Here is a 22,792-nt window from a genome sequence, read left to right on the forward strand (position 1 = left end):
CTAATTAAAAACAGCTAAACAATTAAACACATTTCCAATACTGATTTGTTCAAGGACCTCGAGCCCCAAATAAAACAAATATGTGAATGTACATTAGACCACTGGGATATGTTTAGACTTCATTATTTTGAACTTTGGGGGAAGAAAAAACCTGTCCAGTAGTTCAGTAAGGAAAAGCAACAGCTATGAAAACAAACATTATTTGCAATGCTAATACGTAATGCACAATACAAATGAATGCTAATGTATTCCATATGCCACTTACAACAACAAGGAATAGAAAATACTTTGTTTAATGGAAATCAGACTGAGCGAGCGATTGCGCCTGAATTACTGAAAGCTGCTTCCAGAGTCACAAAGATTTAAGATTAAGGATACAATTTAGTATCTGTAGTAGTGAAGAATTCCTAAATCACAACTATTAACTGCTCTTAATGGTGTAATAATTCTGGTCAGTACACTTTAGTGTGTTACAGATTTTATGAAGGGAAACTAAACTGGTCAGTTCTCCATGAGAGAAATGATGTACAGGTTAGTATTAACATCTGTGTGCAATGAGTTTTAAAAAATAAAAAATAATAAAAAACTTGTTAACTCTGGTCACAACCCCCTAAGTACACTCTTGTGGCTTTTGAGGAAGGAGACAAAAAAATCTTTCACCCTCCATTTGAGCTGGAATCAAAATCAATTAAGTTCTTTTTCCAGTATCCTGATTTCTCTTTTCTTGAACAGTGACTGCAAAATGTGAATTGAGCAATTAACAGACCAGGGGGAAAACTGCACAAGAATGAACCCTGAATGATAAGACAACTGGCTGAACGAATGATATGCTCAAGTAGCAAAATTATCAGTAACATTAACAGCTTATTAGTGCTTTATTCAGTGTTTCTCTCACACTTAATATATACAGCATGAGTTATCTGTGTCTCTCTGACTGCTAACAATGTGCTTGTAAATGAATGCTTCTAAACATTAGGTTACTGTCGTAACCCCGGTTCTCTGAAACATCGAGTGGAGAGATCCACCTATGGGAAGAGCATCCGTTCCTGACCTCTACAGAAGCATCCAATTGCACCAAGTCTGGCTTGACAGACAGGAGCACGTGCCAAAGGCAGATAAGGTAATGCCCCTTACCCGAGTGCATAATGCACCTGCACGCACTGCCTTTCCTCAGTGTACATATTCGCTTCTCGTGCAGCAATGTTTCAGAGAACCGGGGTTACGACAGTAACCTAATGTTCTCTTTCATCATCTTGTGTTCGAGATCCACCTATGGGAGATATAGACAACTCCCCGGTTGCCCAATACACTCACAGCGAGGCTTTGTGACGTGCCGAGGTGGTGCTCGGCACGTCACAAAGCAGCAGACATAACATACTGCGCGGGGCAAAAAGCTCAGCCAAAGGGAAACACAGCATGCGGCAACATGCATGTTAAAACCTCGCTGACGTCCAACAAGCGGGCAGCCTGCAGGAAAAGAACATGTAAATAAACATGTAAATGGACCAACCCGAGCGTATGGCGGGGAGAAGACCATATGCCTGAAAAACATGCACAGCCAGGCCGGGCGGACAGGGCTGACAAGAGTGCACGTGGCTACGAAGAGCCCACACTCAAGACCACATAAGCCACGATGGTACGAGTTACATCAAGCCGGTAGTGCCTGACAAAGGTGTGCGGAGAGGACCAGCTCGCCGTGGCACAAATGTCCTGCAAGGGAACACCCCCAAACAGAGCCCACGAAGCAGCCAAGCCTCTAGTGGAGTGAGCCCTGAGGCCATCTGGAGGCTGCACGCCCCTAGACTCATACGCTAAGGAGATAGCTTCTACAATCCAGCGAGAGAGGCGTTGCTTAGAGATGGGTTTTCCCGTGTTCGGCGGGGCCCAAGAGATGAAGAGCTGATCGCTCCCCCGAAAAGAGTTCGTCCTGTCCACGTACGCCCGTAGGGCGCGCACAGGGCACAAAGCATTCAACCTCTGGTCCTCTGCAGAGGAAAAAGGAGGAGGGTGAAATGCGGAGAGCTCAATCACACCACCAGTGAAGGCTGGAAAGCACTTAGGCACGAAGGCCGGGTTAGGCTTAAGCCAAACCCTATCCCCGCTGAGCGAGAATTTGGTGCACAAGGAATGAACCGAGAGCGCATGCAAATCACTGACACGTTTGGCGGAAGCCAAAGCCAGGAGCAGCGCCGTCTTGAAGGACAGCAACCTGAGGGAAATATCCCCCAGGGGCTCAAAAGGCTGTTGGGCCAACACCTCCAGCACCAAGGAGAGATCCCAATCCGGGACCACACTCCTGGTGACCGGCAGGGAGCGGCGCCCGCCCCTCATAAATCTACGGATAAGGGGGTGCTGCCCCACCGTAGCGTCGCCAAAACCGGCGTGACATAGCCGACAAATAGACCTTAATTGTCGAAAAAGACCTGCCACGATCGATAAGGCCCTGTAAAAAACCCAAAATATCAGTGACTGAGCACAGATACGAGACGAGCTGGTGCTCCTCACACCACGCCTCAAACACACGCCATTTGCAATCATAGAGAGAGCGTGTGGAAGGGGCCCTGGCACTCTGAATCGTGGCGATAACAGGGGCCAGGCCCAGAGAGCCACCCTGCCCGGGTGAGGATGAAAAATCTCCCCATTCGCCTGGGTCAGGAGATCGGTACGCAACGGGAGGGGCCACGCCTCCGCATACAGAAGAGGAATTATCTCCGCTAGCCAAGGTGCCTTGGGCCACCTGGGGGCTATGAGGATCAGAGATAAACCCTGCACCACGACCCTGGCCAGGGTCGGGGATATCAGGGAGAGCGGAGGGAAAGCGTAGAGCAACGCGCTGGGCCATGTATGAGCCAGAGCGTCCACGCCGAGGGGGGCGTCCTCGTCCTGAAGTGAGAAGAACATAGGACAGTGGGCGTTTTCGCGCGAGGCGAAGAGATCGACGGCAGCCTGGCCAAACCTCTCCCAGAGCAGTCCCACTATCTGGGGGTGGAGCCTCCACTCTCCGTACAGAGGGTTCCCCCTCGACAGAAGGTCTGCACCCCGGTTCAAAAGGCCCGGGACGTGAGTCGCCCGTAACGACAGAAAATGCTGCGTGCTCCATACCAACAGCTTGTGAGCCAGAGCGTGAAGCCTGGAGGAGCGCATGCCGCCTTGACGGTTGATATAAGCTACAGCTGTCGTATTGTCGCAGCGTACCAGCACATGATGCCCCCGCAGGTGGGGTGAGAAATGCATCAGAGCTTTCCACACAGTGAGGAGCTCCAAGTAATTTATATGGGCTGAGCGAAGTGAGATCGGCCACACACCTTTCACTGATCTGCCCTCTTGAGTGGCTCCCCACCCTGTCAAGGAGGCATCTGTCATGACCACTTTCCGCATCATGATCGCCCTGAGAGGGGTCCCATGTGCGTAAAACTCCGCAGCTCTCCAGTGGCGCAGCGCGGCCATGCACGCTAGCGTCACCGAGACAAAGCGGAAAAGATCGCGCAACGGGCAGAGATGAAGGGACAAAATCCACTTCATGAAAGCCCTCATTCTCAGAAGACCTAGAAGCAAGACATGGACAGCCGAAGCCATAAGACCCTGTAATCTGAGACATGTGCGATACTGTATCCGCGCCCCTTCCCTGAACCGCGATAGACAGTTCATGAATGTAGAGACGCGCCCCCGCGCTAGGCGCACGCGCATCGCAACGGAATTCAGCTCCAGACCCAGGAATATGACTTCCTGAGCGGGAGTGAAATTGCTCTTTAACACATTGACTCTGAAACCGAGCGCAGCGATGTGTGAGAGCACACGGGCAGTGTTCTGAATCACATTCTCTCTCGAATCGGCTATAATAAGCCAATCGTCTATGTAAGTCAGGATCCCAAGACCCGCTATTCTCAGCGGGACAAGCCCTGCCTCCAGACACAAACAGAACGTCCGCGGACTCAGCGCGAGCCCGAACGGAAGGACTGTAAATTCGTAACATACGCCTTGGTAGGCGAAACGAAGGAATTTTGCGTGTGGAGGATAGATGCTTATGTGGAAAAAAGCATCGCTCAGATCGATCGAGCAAAACCAATCGTTCCGCTTTATCGAACGTATGAGAGAGCCGTGTGTTAACATTCTGAAGTTGTATTTCCGTAAATGTTTGTTCAACACTCTGAGATCCAGAATAGGACATAGAGATCCGTCCTTCTTCGAGACCATAACGAGAATAAAACCCCTGATCGCTTAGATGCGCGGGTACAACTCGAATCGCTCCCTTCTCGAGAAGAGATGAGATCTCGTCTTTCAGAATGTGGGCGGAGCCCTGGTCCATGTGGGACCAGACCACTCCATTGAACCGCGGGGGTGATCAGAGAAACTGAAGTCTGTAACCCCTCGTGACTGTGTGAATCACCCAATCGGGGGCCGAGACAGACAGCCAGGCTGTCACGTGACTCCCGAGCATCCCTACACGGGAGGGCGGGACGCCGGGGGCCGGTCCGGCCGGACCGTTCATTGATGGCGCAACGGCGCCCTCCAGTGGCCAAACCAGAGAAGTTTTCATCATTTATTTGTGAAAAACTGGGGCCGTAGCCTTTATTGAACATGTGAGAGGTGTGCGAAGGGGGGTGTTTGGCGACACTGCTTCTGCACTCGATCCCACAACCGTCCCTACTGGGACAGGGGAACGCACTCTGGGCGACACAGGGAACGGTGAAGCCTGTGCGGAAAAAAGGATGACCCTCGCCAGCGAGGGGGGCCTGACCTCGCCGAAGGAGACCCTCCGTCTCTTGGACGGGTGAGCCTGGAGGGTAGAACGGGTGTCCGGAGGGCTGGCCGCCCATGAACGCGGACTGAAGACCCCCAGAGGCCGAACATCAGGTCGGCCGCTTACGTTTCGGAACAGAAGGAGCGGGGATAGGAGGCCTCCGAGCCGTGGCGGTGGCGAAAGACGTCTTACCCCAGGGCCTATTGGGGGGGGGAGGGGGCCCGCCCTGCTGAGCCTGTGGCTTCCCACGGGGTTTGTTGGACCTGCCAGCATAGTGGGACTGGCGTCCCACAGCAGGAGCGTTAGGCGGCCGCCCATATGGCGTCTGGTGCGGCGCCGGCTTTCTAGGAAGACACAGTTTGAAGGCCTCGTCCTCTTTCTTCTTATCAACGCAGTGCTGCTGCATCAGCGCAACGGCTGGGCCGAAAAGAGCTTGACCCGGCTCAACTGGCGCCCCAGCGATGTGGCGCTTCTCACTATCGGGGAGACCAGATAGGTTGAGCCACAGCGCACGTTCTCCGACCACCGACAAAGCCATAGAGCGCCCGCTAGCCTGGACAGCCTGACGGGCATTGCGGAGGACGAGGTCATTTACCGTGACGATCTCCTTCCAGAGATCGGGGGATGGCGACCCACACTCCAGCTGCTGGCCCAAATCAAGCAGGAGTTCAGCCTGATACGCGGACAACAGCAAGGAGACATTGAGAGCTCGAATGGAAAGAGCTGAGGCTTTATAAGACGCCTGATGGATTGATGCGGAGAAACGATCCATCTTGCCCGGGAGGACGGGCTTGGGTGGGGCGAGCAGCCCGCCCAAGGATGGGTCAAGGTGTCTGGCGATGGAAGGCTCGATCACGGGGGGGTCGCCCATGCCCAGACCCGCCATATCCTTCACCTCAAGCCCCGTGAGACCGTGTTTTAGATCAAGCGGATCTCCCCAGCAATACCTCATGTGTTTTGCACATGCAGGGAGGACGGGCAGGAGGCCCTAGAAGCTTACCGTCATACACATCCCTCTCCTGATCCGAAGCGTTCAGGAGAGCCGGCCATTCGATGTCGCTTTTTTGGGAGCGCCAGGCAATGGCTACAGTTCTCCGGCAGATCAATAGCCTCTTGCGCATGCTTGAGACCCGTGCAGACAACGCAGAAGGGATGGGAATCCCTCGCGGCGATAAGCGCACTGCACGCTGCCGGGCAGGCTCGCGATAGGTCGTCCACTGGAGTAGCCGGAGCCGCTTTGGAGAGCGCCATAAGGAGGAAAAAAAGGCAAAAAAGCAGGCAGGCAGCCTACGGAAAAAAAAAGGGGATGCGAGCGTGGGCGGCTCGCGAAGCTAACCTGGCTGAGGACGAACACGTCCGGCGGAGGCTGATCAAGCGATATGTCCTCCTGAAGACAGAAAGTGCAGTCCAAAAAACCAGGGAGCTGTGAGGTAGGATCAGAAGTCGCGAGAAGCGAAAGTAAACTGAGGAAAGGCAGCGCGTGCAGGTGCATTATGCACTCGGGTAGGGGGCGTTACCTTACCTGCCTTTGGCACACGCTCCTGTCTGTCAAGCCAGACTTGGTGCAATTGGATGCTTCTGTAGAGGTCAGGAACGGATGCCCTTCCCATAGGTGGATCTCGAACACGAGATGATGAAAGAGAACCATAGAAATAATCCATAGTAAAAGAGTGGCCTTCATTATATTTTCAAATATATTTGGCTGTGCATAAACATGGTATTATTATGTATTTCCAGAAACAGCAGGTAGCAAGTGCAAGATAAAGGCTATTTCACTACTGCATGCAGATTTGTGTGTTAGTATGAGTTAATGTCTAATATGTGACCACCTACAGTATACTTACAGTAAGTGCTGCCAATCAGTCATTTACACAACCAACAATAGACACACACCAGAGAGGGACAAGGCTAACAAGGGAACCAAAAATCCCACTGAACGAATGATATGCTCAAGTAGCAAAATTATCAGTAACATTAACAGCTTAGTGCTTTATTTAGAGTTTCTTTTATGCTTAATCTATACAGCATGAGTTCAACTATCCGTCACAAGAAGCTGAGATGGAGACACTGAAACTTGGGAAATCTGCAGGGTCTGACCGAATTAGTCCAAAGGTATTGCATGTTTGCGCTAAGTAGCCCTGTGGAATCCTCCAGCACCATTTGAACCTGAACCATCAACAAGAAAAAGATGGTCATGTAATACACACATAATACATGCATGCATCCATAACACATCCACACATACTGTAATACATCCATAGATTTTCGTAGCATATCAGGAGGGTCCTGGAATATCAGGAGGGTCCTGGAACATATCAGGAGGGTCCTGGAAAGACTAGTACTCTTTTTTCATATCTATTATAATATAAGCTACATCTTTTCAAACTGCTACTCATGCTGTGTTACAGGGCAGTGTAAAATGCTACAAAAAGTCTTAACTGCCCCCTAGAGTACAGCATACCTGAGCTCAAAGATGGCCAAAATGGGCTATTGTTTGACTCCACTGAATATTTAGGTGTGATGATGTGGGACGTGTCTGAGCTGGTGTATGACACCTACACACTTGAAAACCCCGACCAAATCCAGCGCAACAGGGTGTCATAGTGACTAACAGCAGCTCAAGGTGTTTAATGCCTGACACAATAATGATTTTTCTCCCAAATTTCAAACAACAATATACATCCTACACACTGTAGCATTAATTATGGTGAATGTATATTAATGCCAGCATGTTGCCAGCATACCAACAAAGAGCAACGCTGGAAACATACTGCTATTCGAGTATGAATTATGCATTGGATTTGCATCAGAAGCTCCAGGCATTGAGTCAGTGCTATTGTAAATCATTTTATTTGCAAGCCTCACAGTTCAGGAAGAAAACAACTCCCACTGAAATGGTACCCAGTGTCAACGCATGAAAGATCTCTTCTTTTTCTTTCCCCTCATGAAATATTTTGTGACTTGCTAAAAAATGACATTATGCCATATGTTTTTTGAGTTACAGGCTATCAATAAATTGCATGTTTTTAGCAAAAGACTAAATCGTTTCGAACACCTCTGATGACTCCATCCAACACTCAGTAATGACTTTATATATCAGATTGCCAGCTGGGAAAGGCTTTAGTATAGATGCAATATAAAATATTTATTAGTCTTCTGGATAAGAGTGCATCACATGTGTACATGTACACGGACACAGGTTTGGCTTTCTATCGTTTACATAATGAATACTGAAATTAATTAATACCATGCCTCCTTATACCAACCTCTAATGTAAACATTAAATACCTACTGGAATTGCAGACTTTTTGTTTTTCAAATAAATGCACCATATTTTTTTGTTAGGACTGTGATGGTCTTTTCGATCCTTTAGACATTTCGTGTTCGTGAAAGTCTAAATACTTCACTCCCTCCATCCCTCCCTCACACACACAGTTGTTTTCACTGCATGCCTCCCTCTTGCTTTCCATCAACGCAGAGGCGGAAAGTTAATTAACTGCCTGTAGGAGTGGCGTGGTCCAGTGACAGGCACAGGGGCGAGTGAGTCCTATTGCACACAGTGTTACAGTGATGAAGTAGCGTGGCTTTCCCCACTCAGCTGCTCATCACCGGGCCGCCAAACACAAGCCGCCCACCCATACTCAACCGCTCGTATATCAAACCACCCCGATGCTTGGCAAGAGCTGGGCAACAAGCCAATGTGATATGAAACTTACACCAAGTCATTAAAGAGATCTAGAAGGAAGAGATGGGAACTTTTCTGAATTAACTTCTTCAATTGAATCCAAATGAATGTGGGTGAGCTTTTGGGGATAAGAACACTGAGAAAGGTTTCAATGGCAATTATACATTTAACACACATTATCAGCTGGTCTTCTTATACTAAAAAGAGAAAAATCATCTGAAATACTTTTGTACTGTCTATTTATTAAAACAATCCTGAAAATGATTAGTGAATGCTGAAGTGTGCGTGTGTTCAATTTTGTTGTGAGTGCAACCACAACTCTCACTTGATTTTTGAAGTCTAAAGAACGAGCTTAGAAAGACATTGATACAAGAATGTACACTCAACACTTCATTAGGAACACTACATGAATTCTGGGTAGGATCTCCCATTACTCTCAAAACAGCCTCAATTCTTCATGGCCTGGATTCCACGAGATGTTTGAAACGTTCCTTTGAGATAGTGGTCCATATTGATACGATTGCATCCTGCAGATTTTTTCAGGTACACTTTCACTCTGTGAATCTCCTGTTCTACCACAACTAAAGATGTTCTACTGGAGTTAGTTCTGGTGACTGAGATCATCACTGAAGAATACTGAACTCATTGTTCATGAAATCAATTTCAGACGACTTTTGCTTTTGGACTTGGTGCATTATCATGTTGGAAGTACAGTAGGCATTAAAAGATGGATAAATTGTAGTGAAGGGATGCACATGTTCTGCAACAATACTCACATACTTTGTGACATTCGAGTAATGACTGATTTGTTATTAACAGGCCCAAAGTAATTGTAATTCATCAAACCTGCCTATGTTTACCGGTCTTCAACTGTCCAGTTTTTGTGAACATGTGCCCACAGTTGCCTCGGCTATGTTCTTGGCTGAGAAACATGGAACACAATGTGGTCTTCTGTTGTAACAAATGCTTAAACATAGCTGCTCACCACAACTATACTAAATATCTGAGTTACTCTAGCCTTTTTGTCATCTTAAACCAGTCTGGTCATTTTCAGTTGACCTCTCTCATCAATAAGACGTTTCTGTCCACAGAACTGTCACTCACAGGATGTTTTTTCTTTATTGAAAGAATACTTCTAATGGTCAGTATGAAATGGTAGTCGGCAGTGTTGGCCATACCTGCTAGATTTTAGACATCACACTGCTGCCACATGATTAGACTGTTCTATGATTAGAAAGCTGTATGAATGAGTATACAGGTGTCATAGATTTTGAGCAATTTGTTAACATTAGAGTGTTTTTCCTTCAACCTCTGATATGCAGATATAATGAATAATGAATGAGATGATGCAATCAAAACACTATTGGCCAAATACAGTGCTATGTAAAAGTATTTGACCCCTCCTGAAGTTTTGTCAGATTAACTGGTTTCAGATACACACACAAAGTGTAATACAAAACAAGTACATTATCAAACAGGAAGCAGAGTATTACATGATTGTTTATTGACGGAAAAGGAAAAATGTGAAGAGAATGAATTTCAAGAGCATGAACTGCCTGTTTCAAGTCCTGACACAGCATCTCAACAGGGTTCAGGACAGAGCTTTAACTAAGCCACTCTAAAAACTTTCATTTTAATTCTTTTGAGCTATTCAGATATGAACTTGCTCTTGTGATTTGGATCTTTGTAATGCTGCATGGCCCATTCGTTCTTGAGCCACAGATCACAGACTGATGACCAGATATTCTCCTTAATGATCTTCTGGAAGATAGCTGAAGTCATCCAATTCCCTAAAGCAGAAAATCCTCCCCACACGATCATAATACCTCTGCCTATTGGTATGATATTCTTACTATGATGTATCTGGATTTATACCAGATATATTGGGACCCTTTTCTACCAAAGATTTCACTTTTGTCTCACAAAGTTCCACTTTCGGCAAATCATTATCCCAAAAGACATAGGGATCATTAAAGTTTTTTTTCTCCACAAATTTGAGATGATTGTCTTTATTAGCAGTGATGTTTGACTTTCATCTCTCCTCTGGATACCATTTTGCCCATTTTTGTCTTATTCATGGTGGAATCATGAATGTTGATCTTATCCGAGGCGAGCAAGGCCTGTAGTATCAGATGTTTATCTGGGTTCTTTTGGGACTTCCTGAATAAGTTCTCAGTGCACTCGAAGAAATTCTGGTAGACTTTTGAATTGGGTTGGCATGGTGTCCCTGCTTTTGAGACCTTCACATTGCTGGAAAGTTTCTATATTGTGATGTTTAGATTCAACAGGCTGATAGCGGTCAATCCCAGGTGTGGGGAATCTAAGTGAACTAAATGATCAATTAAATATGGCTAATTGGCTAACTAAGTAACTAAGGGAGCAATTACATTTTCCACACAAAAACAGTTAGTTTTGGACTTTTTTCTCCATCCATAAAAGTGTGTTTTGTCTTTATTCAGGTTGTCTTAGTCTTTATATAAAGATTCAAACAAACGAAACAATCAGGTATGTGTATTATACATAAATAAAACCTATATAAATTTTTTAGAGCACTGTATACATTCATGAGAAACTAACAATATATTCAAACAATGTTTTCATCAGAATTCCAAGCCTTTCATTCATATATTTAATAATTTAAATGAGATACTATACCACAGTAAAAATCCATGATGCAGACTGTACATATATACATATAATATATATATATATATATATATATATATATATATATATATATATATATATATATATATATATATATATATATATATAGTATAAAAGAGCAATAGATATCCATTTCTGCAGCAATGTATCACAGTGGCTTTCATTTAATACACACTCTATCGTAAGAATGAGGTCCCTGAAATCACTAAAAGTGCATATTTGCTAGTGATTTGCAAGAATTTATTTCAAGACCAAATGCTACTATTGATCGTGTGGCCTGTGAGTGGAATAATGATCAGCTAAAATGTGCTTGCTCTAATTAAAGTGTTCATTAAAGTCTGCATGTTGCAAAGATTATGCTAATGCAAACAAGGGTGGATGTCTATACTAGCAACGTCCTTTAAATTAAATACGCCTCTTGCCTTTATCAAGATGTGTTTTTCATTGCTTTACGAAAGGACATATAACACCATAAAGTATCATTATACTTTTGTACAAATAGTAGAAAAGACTATTTTGAGAATGTGGGCTCTCTTGTGAAGTAGTAATTGTGCCCATCTTCTCAAATGCTATTTCCTTAGTAGTGTTTATCAGTCTAACCCTTATTAATGGCAGCCGATAATATGGTCTCCCGGGTATTCTCTGCCTGTGTCCTTCTAGATGTTCTATTAAACATGATGATATGATCAACATACAGATAACTTTCAATCATCTAGCCCATAGAACCTCCTAGAATCATTCCTGTTTCCTTCATCCCTGACTATATCCCCCTCATGGCTCAATCAAATCCCTTCAGTGAGAAACAGGGATTGCAATCTCTAAAGCCTCTGAAGATTTAGCCCACAGCCCCAGGGACCCATGATCACTGTTTGTACTAATGCTCAAAGCCTGCCATAACTGCCACATCCTGCGGTCAGAAGTAGTTAGCATGCAGGGAAAGCCTGGAGTTTACTGTAATCAGTAGACCGCGTGTTGTAAGTAAGGAATAACGTACAACAGACCATGCTGGTATATAAAAATAATCCCATGCTGAGGTAGTGATTTGATCCTGCACAAGGTGCACTAATTTCTGCAGTGTTTCCAATAATTATTTTTTCTAATTAATGCACAGAATATATTTTTATCTAATTACAGTTGCATTTAATGTTATGGTATGTCCATGAGACAAGTTCCTTTAATCCATTAAGTTATAGCATCTGATTCCTCACCAGCCTTTCCTGTAGTCAGTTCTCCAACTTCAAGTAAAAATATGACTGAGAACCTGAAAAAAATCTGGTCTCTCCTGAAGACTCTCCTGTAGTGGAAATCTTACTTAGCATTATATTACAGAGTTTTATTCCAAAATCAAAATATCTCCTAATAAAAAACATTTACAATTATACCAACGATTTAATGTTTCTCAGCTAAACACCTCATAAAAAATGTTTTATTATTAGCCTTAAGAACATCAAAACAAATACCCAGCAGAACACGTACATTAACAGAAACCCATCAGTTCTGTTACAGCCAGAACTACTGCCAGAGTCCGACTGTTATAGAAAATGAAACCAGACTTGAGATTTGAACATTCAAGTGCCCTGTAGTGCAAGTAAAATTAGCACACTGGTAATGCCATCATAGTACCAGTGGGATTTCTGTTCAGCTGTCTGGAAAAAAACTAATGTAAACTTTCTAAAGCCCAGTGTAATTTAACATTGTGGACATGATGAAACTGTATACAGACATTCTGATTATTGTTTTAGCTTTTAATATTGTTTATTGCATATGACTCATGCAAGTGTGTAAATAAGGCAAGAAAGCAATCTGATGATTTAACAGATAATAAGACGGATCATTTCCGTTTTTCAGAAGGATTCAGTGTCATTTAATTCACCAGTTTGTTTCTGTTTTATTCTGGGGTCAAAATAACCCAAACTAACATGTTCATTAATAAAGAGATGTTTAGCAGATTCAACAAAAACATATAAAAGTGTGTTTTCTTTCCAATAAATGGTTCCAATAAAAATTGGTGTCTCAAAGACATTTAGACTTAAACAGAACACACAGATTTCCTGAACATCATGTAACTTGTAACTCTCATCTCTGACATGTTGAGCCATGAGAACAGAAACAGGGGTGAGAGTTCAATCATGAGTCAGTACACCTATAAGTTTATATAGACATGCAGTACTCTATTAAAATCAGCAGTAACTGGATCAATTTTCACAAACATTGCATTATAGACATTATAAATTTCTTCATATTACAGCAGACAGGACTGTAAATACACACACTGCTGATAAACTAATTGAGTCTAACTGCTGAAACAGCAAAGTACAGGGCAATGTAAACATGTCTGAGTAAACATGTCTCTTGAAAATTATCATGAGAGAAGACTAAAATTAAAAGATTTAAAATAAAAAGGTGGATGTCTACAGCTAGTTCAGCTCCATGATAAGCCTGCTTGACAAACATTTACATTTTTTACATTTTACGGCATTTAGCAGACACCCTTATCCAGAGTGACTTACAACTGAGCAACTGAGGGTTAAGGGCCTTGCTCAGGGGCCCAGCAGTGGCAGCTTGTGGACCTGGGGTTCGAACCCGTGACCTTCTGATCAGTAGCCCAACACCTTAAACACTGAGCTACCACATCCCCACATACCACATACCACATCAAACTAAGTAAATGGTTCTCCGTCACAAACACAACTACACATCCAAACCTCAGCTTCACATGCACTGCTGAATATCGAGAACATTAGAGCCCTTTCATTTAATACATTTTCATGAAACATCCATATAATGTACCATCCTCTGCAGATAAAGAAAGGCAAAGCAAATCAATTACTAGAGCAGCATTACAAGACACAATGGCTAATCTAGTTAAAGCAAAAAAGAATGACAGAACCCATAAAAACACTGTGTAGTGTCTTCATAATGCACATACCCTGCACAATATAGTACAAATACTGTACTTTACACTGCTTCCAGTTAGATATCACATATGAGCAGCCAAAGGCAGTAAAGACAATGTGGTTCAGACCAGGCTACATACTCTGACTGGTCTACAGATACACAACCCCTTACACAACAAGCTGCAATGTCCTGTGTGTTCTGACACCTTTCTGTCATAGCTAGCATTAACATTTCAGCAATTTGTGCTACAGTAGTTCTTCTGTGTGAAGTCTAGCCTTCACTCCGACACAAGGCCTTGGGAGCGTATGAACCTTCCTTGGACCACTTTGGCTACACCCCTCAAGCCCTGCTGTATTGGAGCTGCTGTGACTCATTTTGCCATCAAAATTTGGCCCTTGTCAAATTTGCTCCTGCTTTCAACAGATCAACTGTGATACCTGAATGTTCACTTGCTGCTTAATATGTCCTACAACATGACAGGTGCAAATATAACCTGATAAAGATATTCATCTGTCAGAGGATTACCCGTTAGAGAGATTGCAAAAAAGTGTAACTGTTCCCTGAAACTGGAATGACAGGCCCCTGGTTTGCCACATAAAATGCAGAAAACACTGGATACACCCAAGTTCCTCCAAGAAACATAACAGCACCAGTCACTTTATAATCTACTGCAACTTTGGCCACTTTGTGCCTATGAGGGCAAAAACAGTCACATTTTGATCCCAAGTCCCACATGTCAATTCCATTCTCACGAGTGTAAGAGTAGGGTAAAATGGGAATGACTTGCTACCATATCTTCATTATTTCCCAGATACGGCAGCATTAGTATTCATTCTAAAGTTCATCCCTGTTTCAGCGATTACAGCAGATTTAAAAAATTTGTTATTTTGCCCTCATAACAGGTGACATCTGCGAAAATCCACTGTCCACATTCCAGTGTCACTCTCTATAGAAGAGTGTCAATAGCTCCCCCTTGTGCCAGCTAAATGTGACCGATTTACAAGACAATTCCTTCATGAAACGGGAAAGAGAGACTGCCCCATCAGCAGGGTCACACTAGGGACAGCATCCAGAGCCCAGAATACAGCACACATCAGTTACTGCCTATACACACAGACACAGCTGTCTCATAAAAAACAAGAGTCAGTGCAGTGCCTACTGAAATAAGATGCATCAGAGGCAGAACATTTGTATGAAAGGTAAAACATAATATCTGTGTTGACAGTGAACAAAAGCAAATAGTAAACCTTTCCATTTACCCAAAAGATGCTGACTTCCATTTGCGACAGGGGTAACTTCTTCGACAGAGAGGAGTTATGAAGGTGCCTTGGTTATCTGTGACTTCAGGGGGCAAAGAAGTGTGTCGTCTTTGAAGGGAAAAAAAAAAGTAAGAGAAGACATTTTCAGAGTTTTTTTTTTTTTTTTTTTTTGCATGCTCACATTATATACAAAAAGTGTACCTTCAATTGATTTAAAGAACAGACAGCAGAAATGGGAGTCAGTGAACATGATGATGACGACAAGAGACCGTTGTGAGATTTCAATCTCGGATGTGATATAATGCTGCACAATAGACATAAAATGCTTTTGAGCTTCAGATCATCCTCAAATTGCAAAGGCGCACTTCTTTAACTCGAGAGAATATGCATTAGAACAAGTGCTGACTGTCGCATTACTGAGCTTAGAATCAATCATTATGTTCAGCTTGCACACTCAAGAACTGCAAATCAAGGCTGGGACCTTTGGAATGTGCATAATCATAATTGGCTGAAGCAGCTCTCATCTTCCTGCCAGCCCAAAGAGAAGGAGATAAAAGGAAGGGGAGAGGGAGCAGATACCGATTGATGGAAGCAGTACATGCACAGATAAGAGTGGATTTTGATGAGCAGACATGTGTGGTGCAGAAAAGAAAAGGTGACAGCTGGAAGTGGGTCAAGCAGTCGCTGAGCGTCCCAGGGGTAACAGGAAGATGACTAAAACTAGACGACTCCCCTGTGCTGCTCTGACACACCGGAAAAACAACTGGTTTACATGCCAACATGAAGAAATTAGCTGTCGAGAATCCTGCTATAGTGGCATTTTGCCTCGAGAGCCAACAATTGTTTACAATCACTACCACTAGTCTCTGAATTGATATTCAGTGCACACATGAGCACACTTATAATATGAACCAGGACTTTCTCACATCACACAGAAAAGCATTACAGGTATCTGTCTCCAGATGACTGCCTAATCTAATGATCTTAAATAAATCTTTAGGTTTTTATTTGGTAATATTCTAAACCATATTAATTCAGCAAAGCAGAGCACTGAGATTTAGCTTGTTCTAAGAAGAACATAAATAATCACACAATAACACCAGTTATTCTATTGGACACCAGTGAGTTCACTTCCTCTTTTGTTCAGATTTTCCTTTTATTATTATTATTATTATTATTATTATTATTATTATTATTATTATTAACGTGTTTGACTTCTCTGCAAACATACACCAGATTTATTGTAAGACTGTTACATGGTGTGTATCCATCTATTCACACCACAAGGTCACTGAGATCACTGAGATAGTTCTGGAAAGTTCATTCATTCTTATTTTCATAAACCAAGAGAAAGTGTGACTACAGACAGTGTATCTATGATTCAAAGAACTATATCCGTTTTAAGATAAAGTGTAAGGATAATTAGAAGGTAAACTGGTTGTGGTCTGGACAATGATATAGTCTGAAAAAGCAAAAAAAACTGTATTGCAAATCAGACCATGGTAAAGTTCAATGCAAAGACAGGAAAAATAGAACAAATGTGTCCTCCTTTTCCAATATCCAATCATTCTAGTATAGTTTCATTATTTTTCCATGATTCTTAATTGGTGTTGGGATTTTAGAAGACCTGGCAACCTTGGTCGTGTCAATTTTACATGACGGATGAGGAGAGCTGAAGTTAGGCCAGCTGTAATTACAACAAAGCTCAATAAACACATGACAAAAGATAGTAGAGCAATGACAATCAGCATCAATTTCTTCCAGATTACGCACAAATATCAGACCTGTACAAAAGGTTTTCTATGCACACAGGCTGCATCTTTAAATCGTTCTAGTTTTTGTTTTTCTGTTAAGCTCACAGGCTATAAAAAGTGTGAAGTCAATAGATTTTTATAGAGTTTCGATAGAGTACTCAATTTTTTGGATCGATATGAGATGAGAGTTTAGAATTTCAGCTCTTTTAGGCTTCGATTTCAGACGAGCAAGAATATGGGAACAGATAAGTCTTGACGTAAATTAAAGCATCCTGTTCGATGCCTGCTGTTCGGATTCTTATCACTAAATTGTTGTAATAATGACTTTTCTAGGCTTTAAAATGTCTTTCTTTCCCATCATAGACAGGTCTTTGGTCTTTATTTGGGTTTTTACATTTTAACAACAAACGCAGTCTTTACAGGCAAAACTGATTAAACATTCAATCTAACAGCACACACCTGGGTAACAAGAAACACCTGTCAGTCACTTATTCCAGTCTTCTTGCTTGCCTAAAAATTGGTTGGTACGATACAAAATGTGCCATGTTCTATGTCATTTTAGATATCTATATATAAATAACAGAAAACAAAATCAGAAATTCTAAACTCTCTTTTTATGTTCATCTTTTGAACTCAAACCCAAATGTCTTCATTCTAAAGCAACATCAAATAAAATGGCCTCATCATATTGTCTAGCATTTTCAGATTAGATTGTATATAGAATATTTCATATACATCTCAACTGGTATAAATTGAACCAATTGTAAAAACAGATGCCATGCGTGACATTCATAAACACTTTTTGTATATGAATTACTGTTTGTATGTATGCACCTGCATCTCAAACATGCAGCAGCTTTTTAAACATGTCAGTGCAGATGTGGAATAGTGCAGAGTCTTGAAATAATCACTTGAACAAGGTAGAATCTGTAGCGAGCTGTAACTGTAAAGCGGAAAGCTGACCACGCTGTTTGAGCACAGCTGGTGAAGGAGAGCAAAAAGCAATTTAAATCACTTTCTAACTACGATTCTATTTCAAACGATTTGTAACTCGTTAGATTTCACACTTTGTGGCTGGCCACATCCTGGAAACTCAAGAGGATTGGTGAAATAACTAATGCGAGAAAGGGTGACAGAGATGGGGCTTCCAGGGTGTCGGTCAATATTAGAGAGTTAAAAACACCTGACAATCATTCTAGATTCACATGTCGACTAGCTTATTTTGACTTGTTAATCATGGCATGCAGCTTTAATAGAAATGTACTAACATACTGTAGGTGTGAGTAGGGAATCTGGGAACTGCTGGTCCCAGAGGTTGTGATACAACACAAATAGTTATGCCTCAAACTAGTCTTCAGTAAACATGTAAAAATGTAAATGAATCTACTTATAACTGATACTTGAATTCTGGTGATGCCAACACAGAAAGCTGAAGTGCACCGCTGTTCAGGCCCTCACCACCAGACTGTGTAACAAGCCATCAGACTCATCAATAACTGAACTGAACTGTAACGAGCACAACACACACTCTCTCACACGCTCACACACACACACACACACACACACACACACACACACACACACACACACACACACACACACACACACACACACACACACACTCACACTCAACTGTATGGGCTGCACTAATTTACACCAAATACAGTCTTCACACATACTGTACATAAATGTATACAGCACCACCCATATCAATCTGTTTACATGATGCTTTTGCACACTGTTTTTCTCTTTGCACATGCTGTCTTGCACATTTCAGTCAATTGCTGTTTTGCACAATACATTACAATACCTGCTGCTTTTGTGTAATGTCTTGTATGTCTTTTGTCTTGCACTGTTTGCACAAGGTTGCACAGATGCACTTTATGTAGCTAGGACTAGCTTACTTCAGTCCTTAGCTCTGTGTTGTTCTATGTAGCATTGTGGTCCTGGAGAAATGTTGTCTCCTTTCACTGTGTACTGCAATATCAGCTATATATGGTTGAAATGACAATAAAAGCTTCTTGACTTGACTTGATTGTTCTTTCTCCTGTCAGTATTGCATATGGAAATGCAAAAAAACTGACTGAAGCACAGATTGATACTTGGTTAAATGCTTACATTACCTTTGCATACACCTTTATGTAAATTAATTTGAGTTTAGCAGTGTATCATCGACTGCACACATCTGCACTTTATTCATAAAAGTCATGCTTTATTTATATCAGTCATCTGTTTTTATATGCTAGCTGTATATCAGAATCAGAATGATCTTTATTGCCAGGCATGTTTTCGCATGCGAGAAATTTGTTTTAGTGACAGAAGCTCCACAGTGTAACAGAATGACATATACTATATAGGCAAAATTGTATGTACACATGTACAGGTTGAAATGTGCAATTGAAATATACATATAAAAACATTTTATAACAAAACAACAGTACTGTAGTAAAAATAAGGTGTGAACAAATACAGGGGAAAATGTTTGTCCAATCAACTGGTTTTGTCATTCCTGTCTCTTTTATTATTGCAGAAACTGTCACTAAGTCTTATTTTATTTGCGTTCTTTTTTTTATCATTTTAATATTATTTCTAATCAATAACATTCCATTTTACCATAAAATAAAAGACTGAACATTTTACATTGAGTTTACATTAGAAAATGTCTTGTAGTGTACAAGGAAAGTAAATATCTGAATAAATGCACAGGAATCTTTTCAGATTCTCTCCTAATTCAGATTTCAGATTTTTCCGATAGTTTAATAAAATGTGCAGACAAAATAATAAATCCATCCTACAGTATGTCAAAGGAAATATGCATTATCTTGCTGCATTTCCGTTTCCATTTTAATTAAAAATTAAATATATTTTATTATTATTTTTGCTATTTTGTTGATCGGAAGGTAATAAAAAATGATCAATAAATAGTTAAAGGGCAACATCTCTGTGCTGTTAAAAATGCTCATTTGGAAGTTAAAGGACTCGGCGCTTACTGGTGAGCTGAGTCAATTGCTCTGACTCAGTGAACTGAGACAGAATTCCCATTACTAAGATGTAAAATTAAATCTCATGTTATTATCTGTACCTGCAAGGCTTCACATAAAACAAGAACATTGTCAAAACGGGAGTTGTAAAAAGTTATAACAGCATCCTGGCTTCTTGATCCTAATCCAAATAGCATAAAAGCATTGATTACAGATGAAATAAGATGATGCATAAAAAAAAAACATAAGGCATAGACCATTTTAAGCTTAATGTTACACGAGTCCCTCATACGGAAACGCTCCGAGACACTCAAATGTACCTGTATTTTATTCCAGATTTACTTTACAGCAATTTATGTTTTTGCTCTATTATTAATTAATGTTTTTGCTCTATTATTATTAAACAATAAATTATTTTAATTGAGAACACTCCATTCTCATCATTTTTCTAACCCTCCCTTTAATGCATCAACACATCACACTGCAAGACCATATGATCAAAATGCGCAGTCCTCCTTTCCATTCTTGCTTACTGAATTATTCATTAGCAAATGCTAATGAATATGCTAATTCCTCTTCACTAGGTAAGTATCCAGCACTTTGTCGTATGAATTATTAAAAATGTTGTAATTTAAATCTATTTTAAGCTTTGGAATTGTGGTGAAATTGCATATAAGCTAATATGCCCTACTTGATAATCACCATTAAAGTTATTCTAAGTTAATAATCAGAAATTTTAGTCACTGATAATACCATACCTACGTTGAGGCTTAGTCTTTTTGAGCATGGCCTCTGCTGTCATAAACCTCCTGTTATCCTCCCAGAGAACATTAGGTTGGCACCTAGTTAGTTATTACAGGATTAACTAAACATAAAATTTGTTGAATAAGCCGCTATAAAAGGAAACTGAAATGACAAAATAAATAAAGCCTGGCTAACATACACTAACTAGACTTTAAATCATCAAAAATGACCTTTAGTGTTTTAACCAAGCCATCCTGGCAAACCAAGAACTTGAAAATTGATTAATCAAACAGAGACTGATAAAAGGCTAGGCAGCTTTGCTAACACATAGCCTTTAATTGAACAGGATGATTACTCTATCCCTCTTCTTTTAAATGTCCAATCTGACACGGGTGATGCAAGTCCACCTTGGAAGGCAGTTCGACAGGGGTGAATGACCCAGAGAGCAGCAGCTAAATTCTCATTACTTGTGGGCCTCTGCTTTCACCGCCTTGCACTGATTTATGAGACCTCTGTAGCAATAGTATCCCATAGCTCTGGAAGAAAAAGTAGCCTCTAAATAATAACTGTAACACCTGAAAAAAAAAAAAAAAAAAACCTATCATTATTTTCTGCAGTTGCATTCAGTCTTATTGATCACATGATGCTTGAGCTCTAGGCTGAGTGTCTCAGTTCTAGCTCGCACCCATGCCTCAATACAATTTCCCTCCATTTACACTTTAACAGAGAAACAATTTCTAGCAGATTACAGACCCTTAAAATCACTTCTTCAAAACAACGCTTTTATTATGTCCCATCAAAGCATTAATGGTGAAAGAAGGCAGTGAAGTTGGTTAATGCATCCTAAGCTCAGGGATCTGATATGCTCATCCTGTGCTCATCAGCTGTCCATCACTGCGATGTAAGCATCTTTTATACAGGCGAGAACAACAACTACACACATGCACAGAGAGCCTTGAGCCCTGCAGATACTCAAACAAAAACAAAAAAGCTGGTTCAAGGCAGACAAAGGAAAAAAAAAGCAAAATGTATGTGATAAACCCTTATAAAACCCTAACAAAAAAGGTTTGCACATTTTACAATCTTTTGTATATACTCTATATTCTGCATCACTGTCTGCCTTGTTCTTAGAAAGCTATGCTACTGTAATAATTTGTACAAAGTTGACTTTTGCTCAGTTTTTGTTGCATTCCCTCTCAAATCACTTAAGCAATGGCTGTTTTGTCACTCTAAATTGCCAGCTTTTCAGTTTCAGTAAAACAAATGGATTTATTGCTGAAGATCATTTTTCTTTACTCAGTGTTTAGACCATTTAAGATGTTAACTACTTTTAAGAGTTATTTTTTTTCGATCCACTATTACATTCTGTCACAGAAACAATAACTGTATGATAGTACTTCTATTTTCATCCAATGATTATAGTATTGGTCTTGAAATAAAATTATGCCAATAATATATAATTCAGTTAATGAATGCTAATGTGCCCCTTTTTTACCCTGTAAGAGACTGGAATGGAGGCCTCTGTTCAGACTACAAATCAGCACATCCCTGAAGGGGAGCTTATTTATTTAGTTCAATGATGTTAAATAAGTAATGTTAATTATAATTGCTTTTAAGAATGGAAATTTACAACAGTAAGTCATTTGTTGGTTATTGACCGATTTATTCTCAATAAATATGTCAGTATGATGGTTCTTTGCACTGCCTAGACTTGTCTATCAGTTCAAAATGGAAAGAAGAAGACATTTACAACGGGGGGAACCACACTTAGAGTGTTTGTGGGACAGCTTAGTTCAATCAGGAGACACAGCCATTTGCTGTAAAACTGTGTTGTTGCAGCCGAGGTTTAACTGAGAAAACTGTGCCTATAAAACACTGAAATAAAAACTAATACACTGCATGCTCACAAAAGACCAGTTCATCTCTCCGTAGTAATAATGCCAGTTTACTACAAGATGGCCACATATTGCCAATTGATGCCTACTACAGTCAAAACCCGAAAACCTTCTCACCAAGTCGAAAAATGTTCCCAAAGACAAGGAAGCCTGGCAGCAGCTTGACGC

General features: G+C 41.5%; 1 protein-coding gene across 5 annotated transcripts in view; it reads right to left on the reverse strand.

The window, feature by feature from the left end:
• The window catches only part of iqsec1b (IQ motif and Sec7 domain ArfGEF 1b), a 192,784-nt gene that overhangs the window by 99,884 nt on the left and 70,108 nt on the right, over window positions 1-22,792 (reverse strand). For 4 of the 5 annotated variants that reach the window (XM_047809539.1, XM_047809535.1, XM_027143925.2 and 1 more), the window contains exon 3: window positions 15,251-15,358. The exons of the other annotated variant lie outside the window; for it this stretch is intronic. In XM_047809539.1, the coding sequence (XP_047665495.1) occupies window positions 15,251-15,358 (108 nt within the window). The remainder of the gene's footprint in view (window positions 1-15,250; window positions 15,359-22,792) is intronic. 5 annotated transcript variants of the gene reach the window in all.

Source organism: Tachysurus fulvidraco, chromosome 2 (assembly GCF_022655615.1).
Source record: "Tachysurus fulvidraco isolate hzauxx_2018 chromosome 2, HZAU_PFXX_2.0, whole genome shotgun sequence".
NCBI classification, from domain to species: Eukaryota; Metazoa; Chordata; class Actinopteri; order Siluriformes; family Bagridae; genus Tachysurus; species Tachysurus fulvidraco.